This window comes from Pempheris klunzingeri, chromosome 6 (genome assembly GCF_042242105.1).
Source record: "Pempheris klunzingeri isolate RE-2024b chromosome 6, fPemKlu1.hap1, whole genome shotgun sequence".
NCBI lineage: Eukaryota > Metazoa > Chordata > Actinopteri > Acropomatiformes > Pempheridae > Pempheris > Pempheris klunzingeri.
In genome coordinates this window covers 18,359,542-18,386,437 of record NC_092017.1, presented here as the reverse complement: position 1 = coordinate 18,386,437, position 26,896 = coordinate 18,359,542, and the positions used below count along the sequence as shown (strand labels likewise).

The 26,896-nt window shown below is 43.1% G+C and overlaps 1 protein-coding gene across 1 annotated transcript in view; it reads right to left on the bottom strand.

Moving 5' to 3' along the window:
• Nucleotides 1-26,896, bottom strand: part of nr5a2 (nuclear receptor subfamily 5, group A, member 2) — a 68,800-nt gene that overhangs the window by 5,868 nt on the left and 36,036 nt on the right. Inside the window, exons 5-6 of the mRNA XM_070831881.1 lie at nucleotides 23,753-23,872; nucleotides 19,612-19,759 (exon numbers count right to left, since the gene is read on the bottom strand). Coding sequence (XP_070687982.1) covers nucleotides 19,612-19,759; nucleotides 23,753-23,872 — 268 coding nt within the window. The remainder of the gene's footprint in view (nucleotides 1-19,611; nucleotides 19,760-23,752; nucleotides 23,873-26,896) is intronic.

Sequence of the window (26,896 nt, the reverse complement as noted above, 5' to 3'; positions counted from 1 at the left end):
GGCAGGACTACAGAGAATTAGCACCCAATGTCTCTGTCAAGCTAATTAGGGGAAAGTGAGTCAAAAAGATAGCATTTTAATTGCTAATTATTACCAGAACCCCTTTTGAAAAAATAATGAATGAGGGCTTCCAAAAAAGCAAAAAAAGGAAAAGCACAAATGACAATAGTTTCATATCTACGCTTGTTTGCAAAACCAGCAGACCAGAGAAACGTTTTTTTTTTTTTTTAATTTTGTTGCTAATCAAGTGAGACAAGTGGATTGATTCTAATTTAGCGATCATTCAAAGGCAGGAGAGGGATGGTGAAGGAGTGGAAAGGGTTGAGGGGTTGGGGGAACAAAAACATCAACAACTGATCAATGTTTCCCAGACAGTGTCAGGTTTTAGCATTAAGTGTGCTAAGCACTCTCTCCTCTTCCTTCAGTGCCCCCCCCCCCCCACCTCCTTCCCTCTCCATCTCATTGTTCAGTCACTGTGGGACTAATTATCAACTTTTTTTCACATAAAACAGCCACAGTTCGTTGCAGCGCCGCGTCTGAATACTCAAATGGAAACCCCGAGGTCCCACCGAATACATTGTTTCATTTGACGGGCGATCATGCTGAAGCCAGCGACCTAATGCAAGAGCACACACAAACGCACACACACACACACACACACACACACACACACATCCATTCTCTCTTACACAGAGCCCCTGAAATCACCGCTGTGCTTTTTAATTAGACTAGATCTGCCCTGTGCTGTGTGTGTGTGTGTGTGTGTGTGTGTGCATGCGCGCCTGCCCGCATGAGCTTTTCTTTGCTCTTTCACCGCCCCTTACAATCAACCTGCTGTAGGGATACACACACAGCATTTAGACACACTGCACATTCACTCAATCACGCCTCACAATGTGGACACCGTGGTGTGAAAACCCTGATCAGAAATATAAAAAACATCACTTGGTGTCAAAGTTCATCATTGTGTGCCAAAGCAAACAGGCATCACTTTGTTTAGGGCTGTAAGAAGTCAAAGCTAGTAGTAAAATATTGCACTGTACATTAAGGCAGATTGATATATACCTCTTTGGGCGAGGCCTGACACTTCTATACATCTGTGGTACAAAAACAATGTAAAAAAAAATCTGAACGGTAGATTATGTGATGAGTTCATCTTTGTTTGCCCTTAATTTAATCCCTTAAAACAACCTAGACAACCGAGATAGAAATTGTGATAAGATAACAGTAAGGTCATGTCTACTGAGAAAAAACTGTAGCATAAGAAACTCTTCTAGCATACGTTGAGAAGTCACATGACACGTCAGACGAACCTTTTACCCCCTTCCACACCTTTATGTTCCTGGATGCAATTTCCTCATCAAACTTGCGACTATTTCAAGTCATGTCTTCGTCACATAAGACGCTGCGATAAGGGTAACAGTCATACAAGGCAAACGAACAACATGGTCTCTCACATCACACTTTTACTGCCCCAATCAATAAACCTCAGTCACATGCTGCCAATTCACTCTGCCTTTCAAACTTCACAACATGTGTTTCCTGCTGGGTCCAAAAACAACACATAAAACTCTGAGGTCATAAACGGTTATTGAGTCGAGCGCTGTCAGTAAACCCGGCCAATTAAACATGAGTGGAAGACAAACTGGTCACTTCCTGAGTAGGCGGGAATTAAGGGCTCGGCTCTTCCAATTGGGACTTTCACGGGCGTTTATACAAGCCTATCAAAGCTGAAGCACGTTTTACTATGGCAGCGGCGCTTCAAAGAGCGAGTAGTTGAACCCATGTCCAGGCCAAGTCCTCTTTATTGCACCACACCGGATTGTTATCAAGTTAACACTGTCCACTGCTACTTTATTCATTATTAATCTGCCTCGCAGCTTGGCTCCAATCAGAGACGGGGGCGTGGAAAGAAGAGAACACAGTAACCTTTGACTCTGGGTGGGTTGAAGGGACCAAGTGAGGCCTAAGGACTGCCTACAATAAGCAACATGTAGAGCTACAGGGTCAGTGGGAGAATGTGAATGTGTGTGTGTATGAGAGGGGTGTTAAAAAACAGGGCAGCAAGGGCTATCAAAGCAAATAAGGTTCAAGGGGCAAGGGGCAATGGCCGCATGGTTAATGGTATCACTTAAGTAGGCTATTATCTGAGTTATGGTACACTGCCCAGATATGCAAGCTGGGCTTTGCATTGAAGAAAAGCAACCCTCTTTACACCCCATTTTACCCTCACACCACCATAAAGTCATGAAGTACACAAACACACACTGCAGCTACACACACACACACACACACACACTCACCTCAGCTCCCATCAATACTCCACTGACAGCATTTCACGTGGAAGTGTGTGCGCTTTTTTTTTCCCTCTCTACAGGAGCTTCTGCTTCCCCATTAGAGTATTTCAGTCCTCATCTATCTATGCTTGCCAGCAAACAAGTTTCCCAGCTCCCTGGAGCTCTCAGCTTCCTTGTTTTCCTCCAAGTCCCATTTGGGGAATTCCCTCTCTCCGATACGACGCTTCCACGTTAGAGGCGAGTAAAGAAAAAAAACACAGGATGGGTAGAAATGAAGTATGCTCCTTAACATTTAATGGGGCTTCTTTGAGACTTGATACACCAAAGGCTAACGGGATAACTGGCATCATAACTATCCCATCACAGCATACAACAGGAGCACGTATGAGCTCAAAAGAGAGTTCAATAGACCATCTATTGTAAGTTTTGTCGGCTTAATTTTGATCTCCAGTAACGATGGCTTGAAGCACAGACAAGCCCTACTGCTAAGGGGCGGATATGGTCAAAAAAGACTACAGTGGTACATATGATGTGTTGGCTAAAGTGTTTATTGTAGCCTTTTGGAACAGTCAAACTCAAAGGTGGTGTAAAAAAAACAGGCGTCATAGATTTTATGGTGCTGCACTCATTTGTACACCCGATAAGTGAAATAGTTGTAAATAATGAACAAAGAGAGGTGGAAACAGATGGAAAGAGTTCAAATCCTGCGTACTTTCTCACCTCTGCTTTCTTGGCCAAACGCTGCACGAAGTGGGTGTGTTTGTGGGATTGTTATATTCAGAAAATTGTATATTTTGTCGGATACAGCCCCATTATTCTGACATCGCAAAGGTGTGGGGGTTAGAGGTTTCAGACGCTGTTCGACCGCCCAACAAGCGCTTTGGATGAAGCGTACTGATGCCCTCAGGCTATATAACGGGGTTAGGCCGGGGTTATCGCTGAAACACCTCATCCACAGTCAGGTTTATGTGATTCTTGTTTTCATGTGGCAATTTATTTAATTCTATTGTGAACTGGAGTTAAACGTAATATCTGCATTCTTAGCGTACCGGTTGTTGCCTCTCCACAACCTTATTCATATCTTTATTAGAGCAACAACAACCCAACGTAGACCCCTTGGTTTTATCTGAGCTCATTTAGCACCTCTACGCCATAGCTAATTTCCAATCTTCTATTCCTCTGTATTTAATGGAATGAAAGGATCTCAGGAAGCATCCTTTACACTCATTAACTTTTTTACTCATTTAACACAGGCCTCATTAAGCACTGAACAGTGACCCTTCATCTTGAAAAGTGACCCTTTATTTCATCAGCATAAAGTAACATACCGTGCGTTCATGCCCTGAAGCTAACATAGAGCCCCATGTCCAGAGGCCAAATATCCTCTGCTCTAACAATGCATAATAATAACTTTCTTACAGTTCCTGGTTCTGGAAGCAGGCCACCAATGGGGTCAGGCTATTGTCAGCGTGTCAGAATAAAGCATGAAGGCTCAATTTGCCCGCCGACTCATCAAACCCCCCCTTTAGCCACTCATGGGACCAAACGCCATGCAGGCTATGAAAGAGAATTAAGCAGGTATGGTCCAGTTGGGGATATATTAAGTCAAATCTAAACCTCTGCCGACAAGATTGCTATTGTTGTTACGCTAAACAGGTAGCGGCGGGTTCAGTTCTGTCGCCCAAGGACGGGTTGGCAGGCTCGGCGGGGCGATGGAGAGTGGTGGAGAGATATTGAGAGGAAGGGAAAAGTGCCTTAGGTCCGATAAAATAAACAAGAGAAAAGGTGCTCTGAGCAGGAAGGAGACAAGCTTCTCTCATTGCCTATGCTGGCTGGAAGGTGCTGGGGATTTATCCTTAGGTGAAGGGAAAAACAAATTTATATCTTATATCGGATTGGTGCCGTCTGTGGTTTTGTTAGTATGGACTTTGAGAGCTCCAGTAGATGGACACAGTCAGGGATAATGTCAGTGGTATTAAGTTTTAAAAGGGTAGTTCAGACTTTTTGATATAGGACGTATTTACTGTATTACTTTACTTTTTTTTTTCCTTTCAACTTATGACAGTGATAATTATTTGCTGTATTTACTGCTGAAATGATTCATCTATTAATCGAGCAGTCTATAATCACTGTGTGAATGTCTTTCAAACTATTGTTTGAACAAAACAAGAAATTCAAAGATGTAACTTTGGGCTCAGGGGACTTGTGATGTGGCATGTGGAATTTTTTTACTATTTTCAGATGTGTTACAAGCATTTTTACCCCTTTAACGATTACAGGGGTACTTTGCTGCTTTCCAACCAGGTTTGTGTCATTACAATGTGGCTAGTTTAGGCAAATGAACAATGTGTTGCCTGCTTCCAGAGCTCCCTGCTATGGAAACAAAAGTCCCTCACAAAAGTCTACTTGATGAAAAGAAACATCTCATCGAGGGCTGTTATACTTTTTTCTGTATTCCCACCGTGAGGAAACTATCTTAATGATTTATGGTTGGAATAAGACATTCATGGCTACCTATATTAGAAAGAATACAGTGCTGAGGCCACCAACCGATGTGGATAGCAGCACAGTGCATCGTTGTGGGTTGTAGGTTTTCTACCTTTTGAGCAAAAGAGAATGCCACAGCGTTTTTTCTCTGCTTTCACTGTTTGTGTAGCATCAATTTCAAAACAATTTGTGCCTTTCTACTGCATAGACAGCTCAGTTTTCTTAAAAAAAGACCATCTTTGCAGTGACGAAGCACAGTGAAAAAACCACAGTGGACGTTCATTTAGGCTGCACATCTCCTGGTTGGAGATAACTTGTAAGCTGTGAGCTGACCGGACATTGTGAACATAGTAAAGTGATTCAGGTTAACATGTTCAGAGGGTAGGGTTCTTTACTTCTCTGTTGTGGCTTAAAATCTTTTCGTCAAACTGGCCCCATTTGCGGTTGTTCATTTCTGACAAGCTGAGGACTCGCTGGGATAAAAGTCATATTGTTAAGGAGAAAAAAAATCACATTGTCTCAGCATTATGAAAATCAATTTGCCAGAGGGATACTGAGAGACTTGAATCAGCAATGAACCCAGTGCTTAGCCCTCTGTGGTCCCTCTAGTCCCCCCCCCTCCTCTTCTTATTGCCCCCTTCTTAAGTCCCCCTGGAGGCGGAAACAAATGCCTTTCAATGAGCCAACCTCGGACAGAGCGGTGCACCCACAGGTCCCTGCTCTTTCACCTACCTAATGCAGTCTGCATTGTATGGGACAGTTAACCCCCCCCCCTTCCTTTTCACCAATACAGCTCCCAGTCATGTTGCTTCAGTATATGCTACTAATGACACTAACACATGAGTGACAGTATCAAATCTAATCGACAACAATCCGGACATAAAGTCGCTGTGTTAGCTGTGATGTCGGGGAATGATCTATGGAGCAGAAAAAAATAAAATTCTAATGAATTAGAAATCACTATGGCCGTACCTGTGAAGTGACTCTCTCAGGCTTCACCTCTCTCTTCATTTGTGCCTGTCAGCAACAGTGGAAGCAGGCGCAGCACATAATGTGTGTGTGTTGTTGCTGCTGCTGTCTCTGTCTGTATCAATGCACGCGTGTGAACCTCGTTTACATTCAGTGCACTTTTGCACCCCTTGGCTAATTACACACAGGGTTTGTTTGGTGGTGGAGGGAGGATGTGGGGAGTGGAGGGGCATGTCAACCTTTCTTGTTTATGATAAAGTGACAGGAAATCATTGGGGGGTCAAGTACCCCCCCCTCCAACCCTCCACTGCCCCGAAAAATCCTGCAGCAGTACAGAAGGTGCCTGTGTGGGAAGCCTCCCCTTTAATGAGACCATTAAAGGGCCCGTCTCCCCGTCAATAGATTTCTCTCATTCTTTCTCTGACAAATTTGAATTAATAATTCAGTGCCAAGCGCCTGGGGATGTATATTTTCAGCATGAAGGACAGTTAATCCATAGCGTCACCCCCCCCCCTCTCTCTCTCTCTCTTACTCCTTCCTCTTTTCTGCACTCTCTTATTTTACATCTACCCCACTCTCACCCTCCTCCTTTGCTTATTTCTCATTTGATGATGGAAGCCAGCAGGTAGAGGGTGCCGCATCTTCTCCACACCTTCTTTTAACTTTTTTGTTCTCTGTGTGATTTCCGTCCCCTATCATATGCTTAGTGGAGTCAACTTGAGTGAAAATTGGGGTTTCATTTATTCAAAAGTATTGGATGACGGTGGCCGTTCCCTCCTCCCCCCTCAGGGCTAATGTAAGATGACATGTTTGCACACGGCCTCTCGAAGCTGGACTTGATTTAGAGAACTGGGACTTTACTGGAAGCTTCTTCTACATCAGATGTCAGGACTTTCAAATGCATACTACAAGGAAATTAGAGGAAATGACCAATTCTGAGGATAAACCACAAAGACGCTCGCTTAATAAAAAAAAAAGATATTGTGGAGTGTGTTTGTCTGTGGTTGTGGGTGTCTGTTTGTATTCTGCACCCACTGTGGTTTGAGAGTTTTACCAATTTTATTGGAAGAACTTCAAGAGACAAAGTGGGCCTGTTTCAGTGTGCTCTTGCGTCCTCCATTACACATCTGGCTCAATTCCTAACTGTAAAAGTAAATCTCCAAAAACAACAGAGCATGAAGAGAATGAAGGAGTAAAGATGGGATGTTTACTTCCCTGAGGATTCATAGGATGGTAGCTTTTATTAACTGTTGCAAAAGAAAGCAGCTTGTGCCCAAACTGCGCCCGAAAAGATAAACACTGCCGTGTCTTCAATATTAACAGTGTACTCATGTAATCAGTGTCAAACTAGCAGCTCATCTTTACGGTGGCTGCTCTCCTTTTCCACTCTGGATATGTTTGTTGCCTCCGGCTTCGTGTGAACAGAAGTATCATCTGTTATTTGGGGATTTGATAACTATTTACAGAGCAAATATTTTCTGATGCTGACTACCCGCGTATTCTCTTTCATCATATGTTTCTTTGCGGACAGTGGACAGTATATTTTATTTATTTATTTTTGTAGGTTGTTGGGTTTGCTGCAGAATTTGCAAGCTTACAATGTAATGCCAGCAGTAGCTATTGATATTAGGTGGCACTAAAGCATAACTTTACTCTTAAGGCAGCTCACACAGACCAAAAGCTGGCATGACAAATCTGTCTGGCAGTGCTCAGGTGTATTCCTTGACATTACACACAATCTTCTGATATATATATGAGTGTGTCCACTGAAGGAAGAGTGTGTTGGCTCTCTGACCTTCATTTCAAACATTCGCCAGCAGCTCTAAAGGTTTATATTGCACTACCGTTTTTTTTTTTATTATCTTTTCTTTTAAATGCAGTATAAGGCACAGCTACGCTCAACACGTGTGTGTCTTTGTGTGTAAGACAGTGGACTCCCAGGGCTTTGTTGCTTAAAATATCCTTCAGGACAAGAACGGAGAGACAAGTAAGGAGCTGTGATGGTTGAGGAGTGTGTGGGGGGGTGGGGGGTCACAGAGTGGGTGGGGGCTCAATGTAGACAGAAAGAGAGGGAGAGAGAGCGAGGAAGGGTGGGAGAACAAGAGACAGCGAGCCAGAGCACCTGTTGGATCATCTGTGCTTTAAAACGTTTAATCACTGTCTCTGGTTACGCACACATACACGCCACAGCATGCACACACACATCACCTTAAAGCTCCGCTGTTCCCTGCCCTGCCAGAAGTATCTTGTAACCACATTGTCCGAAGACACACGAACACACACACGCACACACACACACACACACACAGAAGCTCAAAGAGCAAAGGGAAGAGGGTGTATAATCTTATAGCAGCCACCTGACTACCATATAGCTTACCACCACCATAGTTTAAACACATGCCTCTGCACTGTACACATTCAAAGAGGAACACAATGGCTGACAAGCCACATGCCGGGCAGTACTGTGATGCCAGTGGGCTCCATTTGTGATATCAGGGCGGTAGGTGAATGTAGAGGATTATTTTTACTTCTACTCTAATCATCAACTTTTCAAGCTCACACGCTCACAAGGGTAGAGTCTGTTGGCAAAATCCAATGAAGAGTTTCATTCCAAAAACAACTCAATTTTTAACATTTTAAAGCCACAAAGCGACAAATTTAAATCACAGTAGTATCCTGAGTGGGCATTAAGTCTTTTTAAATAGCTTACTGTGAAATCCCTTTTATCTCGCGCAGCTATGGCAACTCTGAGTTCAAGCCACACCTTTGTCTTTTACATTTTACGTATAGTAATGATTGTCCAATGTGTAGCACTAATGACACATCATGAGCTAAAGTGGCCATAAATGTCAGGTCATAAAGATTTGTCTTTGCTTCGGAAACAACAATCGCAGCTTTAACACTGTAGCTACTACTGAGACACTGATTGAAGGAGAGGACTGTCATTCGCATTTACAACTTTACAAATGATTGACAAGGCGGGTGTGTAAAACTGGGGGTCCATCTGATTGCATTAGTGTTTTTGAACATTTGGCCCGTGACACACTTCAAGACTGAGAAGCCACCACCACCTACTATTTGGCTAAATCCTATGTTGTGTGTGATTACATGAGTGTCCGAGTGTGTGTATATATATATTTATATTTAGCTGTGCATGTGTATGTACACACATGTATGTGTGTGTGTGTGTGTGTGTGTGTCATTGAGGCCTTCCTAGAATGCCTGAGAGCAAAAAAAAAGGAAAAATAAAGCAACCAAGAAAGAGTGATCACGAGGTGAGAGAGCTCCATGGGGAGGGTTGTGTAACTCTTTGCTGCTGTTTGTATGTAATGTTTAAGTAAGGTAGAGACAAGCGGTCTGATCAATACGAAGCATGATTGTGGCAGTTGTTCTTTCCCTGCTGTCACGTAACACTACAGACCACACACACACACACACATACACACACACACAGGCATGCAGTCATCATCTCGCAGCACTGTTGTAAATCCACAGCTTGTGAGTGAAACATTGATGCTCTTTTGGTCACTAGAATCAGCTCAGATTTGTTGAGGCTCAGGCTTGTCTTGCTTTATTCACAGTGCTCTTGTTTTTGACTCAAGAAACTGTTCTAAGTGTTTAAAATGGCTTAAAAAACGGACTAATAGTGCGTTCCGTGTTGCAGAATAAAAGTAAATAAGTCCTCTACACAAATTATTAAGCTTCATGAAATCACAGCCAGGGATGGATGATAGATGATATTCAGTCAACAGAGCATTCAAATCATGAGTGGGGTTTTCTGCAGCACTCCAATGTATTCACAATTTGTTCTCTGAGTCTGTTTTTCCTCGACTAATGTGAGCCTGTTCTCCGCAGGGCCCTGCATAGCCCAGGCCTGTCCTCCCTACCCCAAACAGACATCCCTCAGCCTTTAATTGGAGAGGAGTAGCAACCTAGCTTGTACAGCACTGGGACCTGAGCTGTGGCCACTGAGAATGCATTAGCATTAGCATTGCAGCAGACCGACCTGTACATAATGATAACCTCAAGCTCTGGCCACTGGGATCAGCCCCTCCTCACACACACACACACACACACACACACACACACACACATGAACACACACACAAATGTACACCAGTGCACACTCCCCGCCCCCCACCCTCCCCTGTACACGCAGTCACGTAAACAAGCAAGTGTAATGCAGCACCAGCAGTGAGCTGCTCGACGACTGGGGGAGGAGGGGGAAAAAAAATCAGTTGCCGCCGTTCGGCTGAAAACTGTATGTAATGAACTTCAGTTCCATTGATCGGGACTGAGAGTACAGGACCGGGGGCTGTTTGTCCCAGAAGGGCTGCCGTACCGCTGCTCAGTAGCCCCTCATAAATGTTTGAGAGGCCTCGGCCGCTGTAGATCCACACTACCTGGGTTACAACACACATGCATCCAGGTTGATGCTTATGATGGATGGATGGCTGGTCAGTGGTGGTGGTTGAAGGGATCGATTGTTATTTTAGCGTGATGACATTTAGGTTTTCTACTGTATGTGTGTTTTTGTGGCTGAGAACTGGAGATATGCCTTGTATATGTGGAAAAAACTATTCAGCAGGAGAAGTTTAGATAAAAAAAACTTCTCTGTCAGTCTTGTGTGTACACTTCCTGTCCAGGCAACAAGACCGATATTTGCAAGCATAGACTAATTTGTTTGGCAAGTTATACCCTCTTTTACTCTTGGGCCCTCAACTGGCCCCTGAAACCACCTATATTCGGCACACATGATTGATATTACTGCAGATATCACTTAGAAAACACCTGGTGTGCCGGCCGGACCATACGTGCCTCCTTTTGACTGCTAAGTACCAGCTGGCAGGAGGTCCTCTGCGTTATGCAGTCGGTAATAAAAGTTGAACATTGATTTTCTGTAGCAGCTTGTAACTGTTAATGTTGAGACATCAATAGCCAAAGCAAAGCGCTGGTGCCTTAATAGGAGACCGAGAATGTGGAGGGCGCGAGCAGAGGCTGACTCTAAATCACAGAATCTATCCCTGCCGATCGATAGGACAGTAACTGCAAGTGTCCCTCTGCTTTCCTAATGTTTTATAATAAACTGACAGCCTGTAATAAGGCCAAAGGAGAGGGAGAATGAGAGGGAGGGAGGAGGGGAGAGATGGAGGGCAACAGTTTCTCTATAGCTTGCCCATCTTAAATCACCCCACATGGGAGTGTAGGAGAAGAGCAGAGGAGGACGTAGCAGGGAGGAAAAGGTTTTTTTCTTTAGTAAAAAAAAACTTTTACAGGAGCATTTGTCTGCTTGTACTCACTGCTACGGCAGTTAGAAGGTGTATTGATGGAGGGGAGCAGAAGTTTAGGGGATATGTCCTGTATTGCTTTGGCGGGGCACTGAGTTAAAGTGTGTATTAAATCCTACTGCCACCATGCAGATGTCACCATGTTCAGGTAGGAGTGGAGGGCTGGGCTGCACGTGTTTAGACTGTTACTGGGTGTGGATACTGTCGAAATTCATAAAGAGATTGGTACTCTTGTAACACTGTTGGTAGATGGTAAGAGAATTCGCTACTGCATTGCCACTTTGTTGGCCCAACCCTGCTGAAGCAGCACTCTGCTTTGGATTTATATTAGTTGTGCACTGAACAAAAAAGTATCGTTATTCCATTTTTTGGTTGCTGGTTCTCAATGTTTTGTAATCAGAACATTTAAAGAGTTTACAGAGCTACAATATAAAATATATTACTACATTTGAAAGCCAGGTCCCTTCCGTTTTGATACACATGAGCAATGAGAAAAACTTTATTCCACCGTGCTAAGATGCACAAATATCAACATTTAGACGATTAAAGATGTTGGGGGGGATCAGGTGGTTTCACATTAAAGTCTCTCTGGACTATAGAAAATGTACTGTATAGATAATGAAGGAAAATGATAGCTAGAAGTCTGCTGTCTGTTGTTTCATCCCCATAATATGTTTAATTATGGTAACAGCCGTAGAACTCTGTAGTAGACCGTGCTCCCAATCTACCATCCCCTGCGAAGAGCAATCATATGGGTTTTGTCTTATCACTTATTTATTCACTTAAGTGTTAAATACTGGTGTCTGTCAATTTACAAATCCCTATTTAAACAAACCCTCCCTATTTTGTTGCTTTACTTTCTGATAACTGGCCTTGTCTTGAGTCAGATAAACTACGGTGTCAATGTCATTACCATATAAATCCTTGTAAGAATGTGATAAGACCTAAAAGTGGAAGAAAAGAAGGCAAGCTTGAGCTGTAAATTAGAGAGATAGTTTGGAAATAATCTGGGAAATGTCAAAATCCATGTGGAAACTACCATTCCATCTCAGGGGGGAGTCAGGTCAGGGTCAATCAGGGGCAAGAGGTAGCGATCCTCAATATCCCTGCCACCACCACCACAGCTCACCGCAACAGCTGCTTAATGACAACAGCCTGCAGTATTGCCAGGTAATAGTGGTGGGCTGGAGACCTGGAGCTTTTATTGCTTGATAAAGTCTGAAAGCCTTTTAGGCAGCCTCATTATATGGAATTCCCTACAAAGTGGCGGCCGGCGTCAGGAGCCGACTGCACGCTATGTTAGATTTCTTAGGCTAAAATTGACAGAAAATAGGCAGAAGTATTAGGTTCATTGCTTTAGGGCACACTCCCACCTGCTCCTGATAAGATGAAAGAAAATGAAAGAAAAGTCAGGACACTCAAACATGATTAGCTGAGTCTGGCTCTTCTGTTGGGGACAAAGTTTGAGCGCATTTTTTTTTTGTTTGTTTCCTGCGTCACAGTGATACCTGGCAGAAGCTGATGGGGGTAAAAAGATTTGTTTGAAAGATGAGAGTCCAATGCTTTTCAATCAGCACGTGTTTGCCGAGCACTTCGCCAAGTTTGAAAACAGAGTGATGAAAAAGCACTAGATGCAGTCGCCCTGTGCATGGATTCCACTTTATGAACCTTATACATACGTTTATAGTCTTAGCCCCACTGCAATCACCGCTACTGTATTTTCCATTACCGCTGTCATTGCAGCAATCCAGTCACTGCGTTCGTAATTTGTGCGAGTTGCAAACACAAGTCAAGCATAGTGGCAGCACGCCTGTACACACACACACACACACACACACACACACACACACACACACACACACACACACACACTATGACGCATTAGTTGCACATTTCATGCACATGCGTCATACAGTATCCGGGTCTTGTCTTGTGAACTTCTAGTGTGGCAGAAATTGCATCAAAATTAAAAATACTCCACATATGAAATTGCATACGGGCTAAAACATTTAACGCGTGAAATGTCTGCAAACCACATATATCTACTGTTTTCACATGTGACTTTATCTCAGATGAAAAGAGGATTTTTTATATCCAGTAAAGTCCTAATACAGCACACACACACACACACTGCCCTCACTTGTGATGGTTGGTGTAATGTCCTCACAACAGGTCTTGGCCTTAAATGCATGTGTTATTCATAGGGACCCAATGTTGGCCCCAGGTGGGACGCCAGTCCCGACAACATGAATAGATTTTTGTTCCCACAGCAGTAGATACACTGCATTTGTGCTATTATATTGTAAATAATCACATGTACTACCTGATAGCAGCCTTGGGAGACGTAGAGGCAGGTAGTGTTTTTGTTTATGCCTGTCATATCTGCTGTTTCGACGAGTTTCTGTAAATTATTTGTACTTATTCATTCTGTGGTTGGCACCGGTGCTTACATTACAGGTTAAATTGACTAACTTACATTTTGTATGTCAATTTAGCTGTGTTCCTGTTAGGCAAGACTGCCTTAATCTAGGAAAAAAAAACATGCTTTACTGGCTGCTACTACATGATGTTTCCTCGTCCCTCTTAAAAGCAGGAAATGACAATCACATTTCATGCTGACTCAAGCTTTCCCGTAGGCCAGAGACTAACAACCCATACACACACTAACCGTACCTTTATACATGTATTGATCAGGTCAAAGGTACAGACAATGACTCTATTCTGTTGACTTACAGCCCAGGTAAAAGCTTGGGTCCCACACAGCAAAAAAGGAAGGAAAAAAACATCCCTATTATGTTGCTTTTAATTAAGTTGTAAAGCGTTGTTCCTGTTATATGCTCCATTATTTGGCCCCTACATCAGTCTCAATGGGTATAAATATTGAACCGTCGCTGCCTCCTGATGTTAATCAATCCCCGACCGAATTCTAAATGATTTGGTTCGTTTCAGGAAATGAATATTTGCCAGGCTTTATGGGGGGAGGGTGGGGTGGTGTGCATGAATTAGCCAGCTCCCTTGCTCGCTGGCCAGGGATCAGGGCATTGATTCTTTGCAGCCTCGGCTTTTGCTTAATTAGGACGTACCTGTCTGGGAATTATGTGGGTTTTTTTCTCTCATTGGTGTGGAGAGACAAATATGACAGAGAAATAGAGAGAAAATACTTGTTTTTTTTTTTTTTCCCCATCAAGGTTAATCACATTTTCTGTGTTTGTGTTGTCAGCAGATTGGTGTCTGACCTCGTGCTGCACAAAACAGAGAAAAGTATGCCGTCGGTGTGTGGTGCACCAAACATGCTAATGAGAAACATATCCTAGCAGGCGCCTACCAGCAAAGGTAAATGGAGAGGTGGATTAAACCAATACAGAAAAGAGAGAGCCAGAAAAAAAATCAATGTGGTGTTTTTGTGACACATTTTCGCTTGTTTTCAATAAAAATCACCCCATTTGATTTTTTTTTCCAGAATTCATGTCCATACAATTTCAAATGAACATCTTAATAATGACTCATTCCAAAGACACGCCACTTGTTACAGAGAAAAAAAAAAGTAGACTAGTGAAATTATCTCAGCCTTATATTAGACTTGTTTTCAGTTGTTTTAGAGCAAAGTACAGATGGAGCCTTAACACAAGTTTAAATGACTGTAGTTAAGACATTTTAAGGAAGGAAGGGGGTGGAGGAAAAGTTAAGGGAGGGAGGAAAAGAGATGAATGGCGGCTCAGATGTGGATAAAGATAAATGAGGAGCAGTTGAGGTAAATGTGAGGATGGAGTTGTGATAGATCGCGGCATACAAAGACGAATGTGAAAAAAAGAGAGAGAAAGGGCAGAGCAATGAGAGGGAGAGACAATGCAGAGGGGCTGGATGGATGGTGAGCGATGGCTGGTGGGAGGGAATGGATGGGTGGGTGTCTCTAAACTCACACCTCAGAACCTGACTAATCACTTGACAGATGGCTAATGTGGTGCTGAGGCAGCTCTTGAATCACTGGCTGTCTTGGTTTCTTATGAACGGAGAACACTTCTGATTTCTGATCACTGACCTAGGAATAAAGAACAGCCAGTATTTATTTCATTAATTGGCTATATTTTGTGAAAATTGATTCCTAACCTGTTATCCTGAGATAAACTTAATGGTAGGTATCTTTCTGTTTAATCCATACAAGAATCATTTGTCTGTTTTGGGTAGTTGATGCTAGAGCTGCAACTATTACTCTGCAGTTCCAGCTTAAAAAATGTGAATATTTGCAGGTTTTCTTTGTCTTCAGTGATATTGAACTAAATACCTTTAGGTTTAGGACTGTTGGTTGGACAAAACAAACAATTTAAATACATCAACTTGGGCTTTTGGATACCGGCATGCCCATTATTTATTTCATTCCGACTCAGACTCATGATGTCTCGGACCACATTAACTGATTCATTGAGGAAATAATCAACAAATGAATCAATGGCAGATTAAATAAACATGCATATCATTATGGATCAGTGTTTTTTCAGAGACTGGGCTCCCAAACTAAAGATGGAATCGCTTACAGCACCGCAATCCATAAAATTAATGGATAATACAGTTTTTCATTTTCACCAGTTCCTTCATTCAAAGCAGCATCAGGCAAATTCAGTTGAAATAGTTGATAATACTACCAATTTCTTTAAATAAACCTCCATTACAGAGGAATCAAACACGAGCCTAAATGCTCCACATTTGATCAACTTCTCACTGGCTTGTTCCTCCTAAAGGCTTCAATATGGCAGCGTTATTTAGGGCTGTGTCCACAAATCTGCTCTCTCCGCTGGGAGCATTTACCACCCCGCGCTGGTCTGGCAGCTACTCTGGCTCTCCTCTTGGCTGACAAGGACTGGCAGCGCCTGTCTCACCCAATTACACCTGATGGGGTCTGACCTGTGGAGCTAGGTTAACTGGTTGTTGGCTGAACACTCCCTGACCTCTCTCACCGCGTCTGCTTTGCCAGTATGGAAAGTGTCTGTGTAGGCATACATCTGGTTGAGCAGGTTTCAAGCAGCACAATATCACTATAACTTGCTCGTTTTAGGAAGCACATGCTCCTCCGTAACTTTAGATCTGGCAGATGCCTGAGTGCAAACTGAGATTTCTTCTACCAGTCTACAGTTTGGATTAAATCCTCCTAAAGTGGGGAGAACAGAATCTTTTTTCACTTTCCACGGCCTGAATTTGAACTTGTGACCCACTTGTGTCCCTGGGCTTCCATGTCACCTGGTCATATATAAAACAACCTGTCAGTCTTTCTATTAAGCCTTTAAGCCTTTTAAAGGAAATCAAAGGCCCATTAACAGTATTCTGAGACCACACAACAACTAGTAATAATCCTTTACTGAACTCTGACCCAGGCAGCACTCACTCTCTCTCGCTCTCTCTCTCTCTCTCTCTCTGTCGTTTCGTGTGCTTCTTGCTCAACGGCCAACACACACACAATCATTGCTCGAAGTCTTACAAACACTTAAGAGATCAATGCTCTTAGAGTGATAATCTCCTCCTTGATAGAGGGTGAAAGCCTTCACTTAAGACAAGCAAAGGGTGACTGGGGACAGAGAGAGAGAGAGAGAGAGAGAGCGACAGAAAGGGGTAGATAGTGAGGGAAAGTTTAAAAATAAGGAATAAAGTTTAAAAAAAAAAAAAGGATGTCTAACCCTGAGAGCAAATACACACACACACACACACACACACACAGAGATCAGGACAAGTGTCTCGTCTCACCTGGAGTGACATCTATATCCCTGTGTTTATCGACAACTGGCTTAACTAACAGCTCCTCTGGCAGGGAGGTGGTGACTGATTGTCCATCCACAGATTGAGAGAGAGGGAGGGTTGTAGATAGAGGGAGAAATACTAAGACACAAGAGAGTGATAGGGAAAGAAAAACAGACAGGGAGAAATAGGAAGAAATACAGACTGCACCACTACCACCATAGCTCACAGGGTAGAATATTAGTTGTAGTGGTGATACTGGTAATGCCTATGTATACTGTATATGCATATATACATATACATATATATTTAAGGCTAGAGAAAGATCATGGTTGCAGTTAATTAAGAGGCAGAGGTCCATATGGGGATGCAAGTATGATGTTTTAGTTCAGCAGTCAGTTCAGAGCTACTGTCGTGCCTCATTTCACTACAATCCTTATTAATTGGCTCTGCTTGTAGTTCAAATGAAGCTGTGTGAACATACACACGGATGCGTGAATACTGCTTTCTCATTGCTGCACACATTATGCAGTTTCCCTCTGGTAAATGTATGTATCTCCACCTTCTAACAGCCAATCACACACACACACACACACACACACACATCTCTGTTCATCTGGGTGTGATATTAATCAGATCAATTCTAAATCTCCTGGCTTTACATTACCCAAGCCTCTCCCCATCCCTCCGCCTCACCCACACCCTCTCCATCCAACGCTGATCCCTTCAGCCATCTCTACGGCATCTGTTTCGGGCTTCTTTTGCGGGAGGCCTAGGCACGCCGGAGAACAGGCACTGCCGGGGGCGATACACATCCCTCAGGTGAGCCTTTCATTATGGATGATGTTTCTGCCAAATTATTTAGACCCTGAGCCCCAGCCTCACCCCTGCCACATACCCCTCGCCCACCCCCACATAAATGAACGTATGCATGCACACAGACATACACACTCCTAAGCCCCATTGCAATCCTCCTCATCCCTCTCTCTTTTTTCTCTGTATCACAAACACCACTAACAAAAACATTAATCCTGCCTGATCACCTCAGTGTGTGTGTGTGTGTGTGTGTGTAGGTACTGTATGTGTGTGCACTTTTGTCTCGCAGTTCATTAGTCCCTCTTTCTTTGTTTAGTGGAGGTAAACAAGTAAAAGTGTGACCCTTTTGAATTACAGATGGATGGAGGGAGGGGAAGCGAAGGATAAGGGGAAATATTCATCATATGTATGCCACTGTTGCTCTCGGTGCCATAGAGGGGCAGGTGGAGCGAATTACCTTAACATTTTCAGCTTCAGTAGTGTAGGATGTTAAAATAGATTTGGCCAAGTGTGTGTGCGTGTGTATTCCTCAGAGGTCATTTGTTGTAGACTTATTAGGAAAGAGACAGAGATGCCAGTCTCCTGGCAATGTCTGACCTCGGCTTAGAGAGCAGAGAGCTTTGGGATCTGAACACACACACACACACACACACACACACAGAGGCACACACACATCAGTGTACCCCTTCGCTTCGTCCCTTAACTCATCTAGCTATTTATCCCTCCACTTCCCTTCCTTCCCAAATCCCATGCTCCCTCTCTCTCTTCCCAGCTTCAGCCCTTTCCCACCTGTCCATCCCAAATGCTTCACACAACCTGCCTTCCCCTCTCTCCCACTTCTTCCTCCTCCCATCTCATCCTTTCCTTCCCCTCTTCCTCCCTCCTCAGTTGATATCTATGCCCTCCAACTCCCGCCTTTCCTTTCCGACCCTCCAAAGCTCAGCCATAGAGAGAAAAAAAACCTTAAAATCCACTTTGAAAAAAAATAATATAACACTCCCATTCCCTTCCAACTCTCCATTCTCACTGTCTCATGCACTTATTTTCACCAAACAAGCTCACCTCTTTTTTCTATGTCCTAAAGCTAAATCATGTCTTTATTCCTTCTCTTTAAATTTCGCATAACGTAATCATGCATCTTTTATCACTTATTGCTTCTAATATTGCTGATCTAGGAAATTATTCTTATTCTACTACTGCTGCCTCCACTGTGCTCCACCGGAGAGCCACAGCTAAATTTTAAAAAGTGTATATTGTCAATAATAATTTTGATCTCCCAACTCTTATTGATGTACCCCCTACCGCCTCTCTCATCAATATTTTGCAGAAGAGGCACAGAAGGATCAGGTGAGCGTGAGTTGCTGCTGGTACTGCCAGTGATTGTTTTTTAACTTATGAAACAGCTAACAGTCAGAACACAGGCTTGTAATGTAAGAAGCAAAAAAATATATGAACCTAAACTTATTAAGTTTGTTTGGTATAAAAGGAAACTTGCATAGTTGTGTGTAAAAACCTTTCTTTCTGTTGGAAGAGCATGATAACTCCCCTCTTTCTATCCCCCCTCACTTTCTCTTTTGTCCCTTCCAGACCACTGGTCCCTTTCCTTCCTCCCCTCCCACCTCCTCTCCTCCACCCCCTCTTTCCCCTATAGAGGTTCTACCAGTACCAGGAACCTGTTTTGCTCCCCCCCTTCCTACTTCCATTTCCTTTCTCTCCCATCCTTCCTGCTTCTCTCTACCGCCTGCATCACTTTGACCCTCATCCTGTACTCTTATCTCGGGAGCAGCAACTTTTGGAGGGGCAGGAACAACAGTCCAGCAAGAGCTGGGAGATAAATAATTGCCCAAGAACTACTTAGGTTCCCCAGATGGCAGGTACAATTCAAATTTACTGTCAGTTTCTGGAAAAAGTCCTGTGGTCTAAAGAGGACATTAGGTTTTTGACGACCTACTAAAGTTGAGGAGGACCATGAGCCACTACCTCCTCTTTTACCTCCTCAAATGTTCAGGTCAGGGCTTTCGGAGACTCACCCAGGCTGAATAAAACCAGGAACTTGAGGCAGACAAACTCCCGTTGGTCCAGCTGCAGGGAGCGTAGCTTGGCCACCAGCTCCTGGGCATGGCTCAGCAGATTGTTGAGGGTGGCTCCTGCCTGTGAAGCAATTACTGCATAGTCCACCTGGAATAAGCAGTGAGAGAGTGATGTAAGGAGATGGTAAACACCAAAGTAGGTCAGATTGGAGTTTAGATGAACAAAACCATTGATTTTCATTGATTCATGGGTGTTGCATTCATCATCCAGATAGCTATTGCAACTTGTAACCAGACTAGCCATCTAAATAGATATGTTTAGATGAAGCAGACTTATGATTCTTTTACTATTTTGCCTTTTCCACCTGGTTTCGCTTTGTCTAACTGTGGATATTTGTCATTTTTTTTATGTAGCTTATCGTTGCCCATTCAAGGGTTCATTCAACCAGCTTGTACTACACAGGACTGTACCCTGAGCACATCACCACCGTGTACTTCAAGTAATGATTTTTTTTTATCATCTTTACCTGCTCTACTTCACTCTCAACACGGAGTCAAAAGCTTTGGTCTGTCTGCCAGAGTGTGAGACAGTAGTGGATGTGTAACAAAGCAGCAAGGAGGGCAGTTAGTTTATGTAGTTTAACAGTTTTTTTTTTATGAAAAGGTGTGAGACTTCACCTCCAACTAACTGGGACTGCCAAAATTGAGTTCTCTTTTTAGATAGATAGATAGATAGATAGATAGATAGATAGATAGATAGATAGATAGATAGATAGATAGATAGATAGATAGATAGATAGATGTGCTTCCTATCTGCAGCTGCAGCACATTTGTCTCAGAGGCAAGTCCTTACCTGTCACTCAAAGTAAGCAGGACCGTATTAAATTTTTATATTTATTGACAATTCATTACCATAATTGACTGTGCTAGGGTTTCCAGGAGAAGGTAGACGTTGCCGTGCGCAGTTCCTAAAGCTCAGGGAGGAAGAAAGTCCCTGTGAGCCCCCATTTGCAATTAAAAACACCTTTGGATTTGGAATTTATTTATCGTGTAAATGGGATGATTGGAGTCTGTTTTTCGTCTGTCTGAAGAAGGAAAGGGCCAAAGTAAATGTTATCAATACGCAATGTTTTCCCTCTCTTCTCCTGTCTTCATCCTCCCTTTTCTTTCTTTTCTTTTTTTATTACACTCCTGTACCTCTCTCCCTAATCATCCTCAACTCCTTTGTCCCTCTCTCTTTTCTTCTTCCCACCTTCGAGACGGTAAGAGTTATGACTTGGTGAAAAGCAGACACTGCCCCCCCTTCCAACGTGTCAATCAATTTACATAAAATCAACTGTGCATGAAATAACTTCATTGAAGGATTGGACTGTTGATGGTGATGCCTTGGGTTATTGCCTTCTAGCCTTAAGTAAAAAGAGAGAGGAAAAAACGCTATAATGTCACTATAGCAGACTTAGCACTAACCCTGGTGACCTGCGTATCAGTCAATCAATCAATAATACTTTATTATCCCTCCTGGAGAGACATGGAGAGTAAATATATGAATAAACCTTCAAATCTCAACCCATCATGAATACGATGAACAATCTTAGCAGAACATTAAAGATGAGTGTGGAGAGAGAGATCGGTTTGATGCGCAGAGGGCTTTGATGTGTGCGGAAAATGGGGGAGGAAAATGTACCTTGTTTGAAAGCACAGAAATCTGTGACTGTTTTTCCATTTCTTCATCATTTGAATTTCATGTACACCAGGAGCGGTGTGCTCTCAAAATATCAGGATTTTTCTTACCAAAAAACTGGCTGCCAAGCTGCAAGGCCTTGCTTAATCATTCAACAGTTCGGTCCTATCTTTGTCAGTTCATTTTTGCATACATTTGTGCAAGTTACACTGTGCGTTTGATCCTATGACAGGATAAAGAACAAGCCTCCTTTCTTCCACTCAAAACTTAAGAAAAAAAAATCAAACACTCATGGCCATTTCTCACTGTCGGTGGTGGCATGACGACACGCAGCAGTTCGGAGTAAGGCAGAAATAAGAGACAGAAATTAGCGAGCGCCGAACATAAGGACAAGAGAAAGAAACATCAGACAGTTAATCTGCTGGTACCGCGGATTTCTTTTCAAAGGTCAGTGTGAGTGCAGCGTGTGACCGACGAGAGCAAAAGACGCTGCTTGATTCAAAGCAAAAATGGAGAAACATCTGTCCAAATTTCCATTTGAGCAAATCTTCTGTCCTAAACTCACATTTTTCTAAATAGGACTGAAATTACGTGCCAGCGTGTGGACATTGAAGTTGTTCTCGACAGAGACTTTATCAACTTAAACGTCTTTTATGATATAAGTGTCCTGATCTGTGTTATTGGGCCAAAATTATTAAAACACGAGAATCTGAGTCATGATTTTTGTCACTGGGCCTGTGTCAGTGTTTGAGTTCTACCCTATTTTACTGCAAAATAACCAAACCGCTGATTATCTGAATGTGTGTGTGTGTGTGTGTGTGTGTGTGTGTGTAGCATTTGCTTTAGGTGATGCTGCTACTGTGTTCTAAATATCCCTGGTGTTATCGCTGTGCTGTCACCCCTGGCCAGGCAGAGAATAATGGGAAATAATGAAGTGTTTCAGAGCCTCACGCTCATACATCCCCCGCCAGTCCCCCACCCCCCCCCAACACCAGCTGTTCATTAACCAAAGTATGCAAACGAAACCACCGTCCTGTGCCTCCCCTGATTATCAGCTCCTCCTCCTCCTCCTTCTCCTAGGTGCTGTGGTCTCTTCAAACTGCCTTGTCCTCTATGCCTCATCATCTCCTCTTAGATACTTTTTTCATATTTCATCTCCTTCTTTCGCCCTTCTTGTCCCCTACCTGCTTGTTTCTACTCCTGTCTTCTTCTTACTTGTGCCCAAATCTTTTATTTCTCATCAGCTTCTCATCCTTCTCCATCCTAGCTCCTTCTCACCCTCTTCCTTTCTTCCTTCTCTTTTCTCAACCTCAACTTCTTTCTCTACCTTTCCTCTTCTAAGTCATCTTTATTCCTTGTTCTTCATCTTGTCTCCATCGATTCATTTTACTCCTTTTCTCCTCTCAACCCCAATCCTTTTCTTTCGCCCTCAGTGACATCTGTACTTCTCCATTTTTTAATTCTTTCTTAACCTTGTCACCTCATTATCACCTCTCTTCAGCATCTAATTAATCAAGATTGGCTGAGTGACACTGTCAGACCAGTGCATGCTGGTAAATCATGTACTTATTTAAGGCAAGTAAACATTTGTCCTAGAACTTCCACCTTGATGCTATTTACTACAGTTTGTACTACTTACCACTAGAAGAACCACATCTTCATTTCCACAGGCAGTACTTCTTCACCTATTCTGAAAATCTACCCCTGACCTTGTCTTCATTCAGAATCAGAGAATTAAAGCTGGGCTTCCCTGTATACAGTGCACTTTGTGTCCACAGTGCCTCGCTTCAATATTTATGCCATCATCTATTGTTGTAAAACATTTTGGTGAAGAGCAATATTTTGGAGAGACAGCCAATCAATAATGTATGACTTCTCATTGCACTGACAGCCATGCCACTGGTCAGAGGAATTTTCATGATGAGCAGTTTCGTGTCTTTGTGTGTGCATGAGATTATGAAAATAACTGACCGCCGCAGAAGTCTTCGCTGCGTGCTCGGGGTTTGTGTGTTCACAGTTTGACAGCATGCTTTGTGAGCGTTAGTATGAAGCAAAAACAGAAAACAGAATCACTGTATGAAGCGTTGAGGACCTGCATTTGGGCTTCAGGCATCAGATCCCACCAACTTCCTCAAAGGCCAGAGTAAAGCAAAATAACACACTTAGCCACATTCTTTATCTGTCCACCCACTCGCTGCTGCATGCGTAACCGAGTGCTTTATTAATTCGCTGTTGGAGCCTTTATGCAATGAGGGAAAAAAAATGCTAAATTGATTATTCTGGTGACATTAGTATATATCTATAAGCATAATGTATTTTTGATTGCATTGAGACTCCTGGCTGAGTGATCAATAAGGCTTTAAGGGAAATGTTCTGGAGGTGTTGCACAGTCCCTTGAGGGACAAGTGATGCATGGTTGGCAGGGTTTTAGAGGAAAAAGGAGAGGGAGAACCAACTCACCTGCTGGCCAGTGACCAATAGGATGGAGCCCTCCTTGGCGTGCATCACCTGCCGGAACACGTGGTCGAGGATGAGCAGCTCACTCCAGCAGTTCTGCAGCAGCTTCATCTGGTCATCCACCTGGCAAAAAAATAAACACATCAGGTAAACCACTTGATTTTCTCCCCCCTGTTTTAAAATAAGACAAGTAAAACTGTTAATGTGTGCTTACGGCTCTTTATTAAATACTACAATAGTCGGGCAATCACATCATACTATACCATCTTTACCAGTCCTTGGATCCATTTGAAATGGGAAACTATATTTACTTGGCATGTATAAATTCAAACATTCAAAAGCATTCACTCAAACACAGGACAGAATCAAGTGTCCCCTCCACAAAACAAAAGTTGAGGCACCATCAGCCTTAGCGGCTTGCGAATATCACAGGCAGCTGTTTTCAAGGTAAGCTTGCTCACAGATCAATCAGTTGCCCACCACAGGTGTAGTTTTTTCAACCTTACACAAAGCTCAAAAGTCCCCTGTACATACTCTAAAGCTTTCTCATGTGAACCTTTCCACACGCAGTTAAGCACTTTGCTACGTGCCTGATTTAACAATGTTGCCAGGTTTATCTGTTTGCCCATTGCCAGCAGTTTCTGAGTGATTCCACAGATGATAATGATTAAATAGCCTTATATTTTTTCTACTGAATGCCAGCCGCTGGCTCCCAGGGACCTGCCAGGTGAGCTTGGGAAGCTGGGGCAGGTCAATCGGTGGTTCTCTACACCAAAACAACCCCCTCCATTGTAAGTAGTCTCTTCCCATGCCTGGCTGTGTTAATCATTACTCCACATAGCCAGACACAGACAAAAAAGGCCACATTGAGAAGGAAAGAATGAGGAAAATGTATGAGAGGTTCTTTCTTTCTCCTCCCTTCCCCCCCTTTTACCATCAACAAACATTGTCCTCTGTGTGGTATCATTGGGAATAATGTGTCTTTCTGGGCACACTGCGGTTTTGTGGTGATGTGAAATACTTTGTTGCCGTGAGTGTGTGAGAACTGTCTGTGACGTTCATCGCCAATGTCACTTGTAGCGTCAAGAATGTGTATTGATGTTATAACTTTGCGACATAGGCAGGTGCAGCACGGATAGGAAAGGAATGTCATTTTATGCTGTCTGGAAATGGTAAAGGACACATTTGTTGAAATTTACAATGACTTTAGGTACTAATTTAATGTCAATGACTGTATATGACACGGCAGTGGTTGGGGCCTTTTCTGAAGTCTATTGCTTGTTGATTTGGATTGTTATGACTGGTGGTTTCGGGGCTGGTGTCAAACAGTGCCTGTTTACCTTTAAGAACAGACATAACAATAGCTGTGCCATAACATTGCTCTGGCAAAGCCAAATCACACACACTTGTTGGAGGACATGAACACTCAGGCCGCACGACTACCGTTGTTTTTGGCCACAGCTGCCATGTGGTAGCTGCTCTGACTGCACTGACCTTATTAAATAACTTAGAATGACTTTAAAAGTGACGATTCAATTCAGATGAAGATGAAAAAACGAATAGAAAGCATTGTCATTACATCATGTTGTTTGATGATATGTGGGCTATGCTTGTGCATTAATATATTAGTTTCATTTGCCAAAATGTCATTCCGAGACAAAGACTTGAGTAGTGAGGGCTAATAAAAAGCAACACCAAATCACAAATATATAGCAAATCCATTGTATTCAACTATGAACGTGGGTATCTGGACCCCAAACACAAGAAATGGATAATTTTCTGTTGTAACCTCTGAAACATGCCATCATTGAGTCATTAAGTATGAAAGTGATAAAACAACATTATTCATGTTTCTGGGCTTTTAGAAGGTCCAAAGTCATTAGGGTTAGTCAAGGTTGTGGCTTCTCGACCATTGTGCCTCTGTCTTGATGACGCTAAGCATGATAAATAAACGGTATGGTGAAATTCTGCAGCAATCCAGTGCTATCCAATCTTGGAACGCCTTACGTCTCCCATTTTTTTTTTTATCAGTGAAATTCAAATGACAACACACAACAAAGCATCTGTGACCTTTTCGAACAATTTTGACAGTCTCCCTCCTCCTCCATCCCACACATCTATTTTTTTTTTTTTGGTCCCACACTGAAGGCGTCTCAAGCACTGGATGAGAAAATTCAAATGCCTTCATTAAAGCCATCATAGAGCAAGAAATGTAGTCAAAGGAGGGAGCTCTCTGTACTCTGCCCCAATCCTCTTCATTTCTCCTTCTACCCTGGAAACAAGTGTAACAGTGTGTATGTGTGTGTGTGGATGGAAGGGTACATGTAAGGCCCAGGCTCTTCAAAGGACCCCTCTGCATGTCAGCGGTGCTGGCAAGTGTCGGGGTCCTCATCAAAGGGCTGTCCTCACTCTGCCTGCCTGGAAGCTCTTCTCTGACAAGAGGCCTGGGTCATCAAAGGGGGGCAGCTCAGAGGGGATGACGGCGGGTGATAGCAGCCTGGACGAGGGCTGGGGACACCCGCCTGGAAGAGGGGGAATGGTGACAGACAGACAGGCGTGAGGGTGGGCCAGGGGTTGGGGTTCAGTTCGCTGACCTTTTAAGTGCCAGCGACACGAGCTGTTTCCCTGACAAGCTCTTCCTTTGCTCTGTCAAAGGAGCAACGCTCATGGCGCCTGATCTTACAAGATCTGCTGCCTGCTCTCCCAGATAATATGAACTTTCTGACATGGAGTCGACATGGATCGCTTCGTCTTGTGTTTTCACGCAAGCAAGTCTTGAATACTATCTCTATGGAGAGGAACTGCAGTCACTATAGTCATTAAAACATTGGCTGATTTCCACTGGCTGATTACAACCTGTCTCAATATGACACTGCAAAGTTCACATGAGCAGTTTTTTTTTTAACTCACCAGGAGCAATAAAACAGAGCATTATTTGATTGGTTAATTCTTATCTGACATGGTCATGGAAAGTTAAGATAACACTGCCAGTTGCTAATTTACCAGCATTGTCAACTTAGTAGGAAATTAATCTGTTGTTGGGAGTTTTTCCACTTTCTCATCTGCTATCACTGGTTACTATTTTCTTACAAATGAATCATGATATGATACTTCTGTGTTATTTATGACAGGTGAAGCAAATTGCAT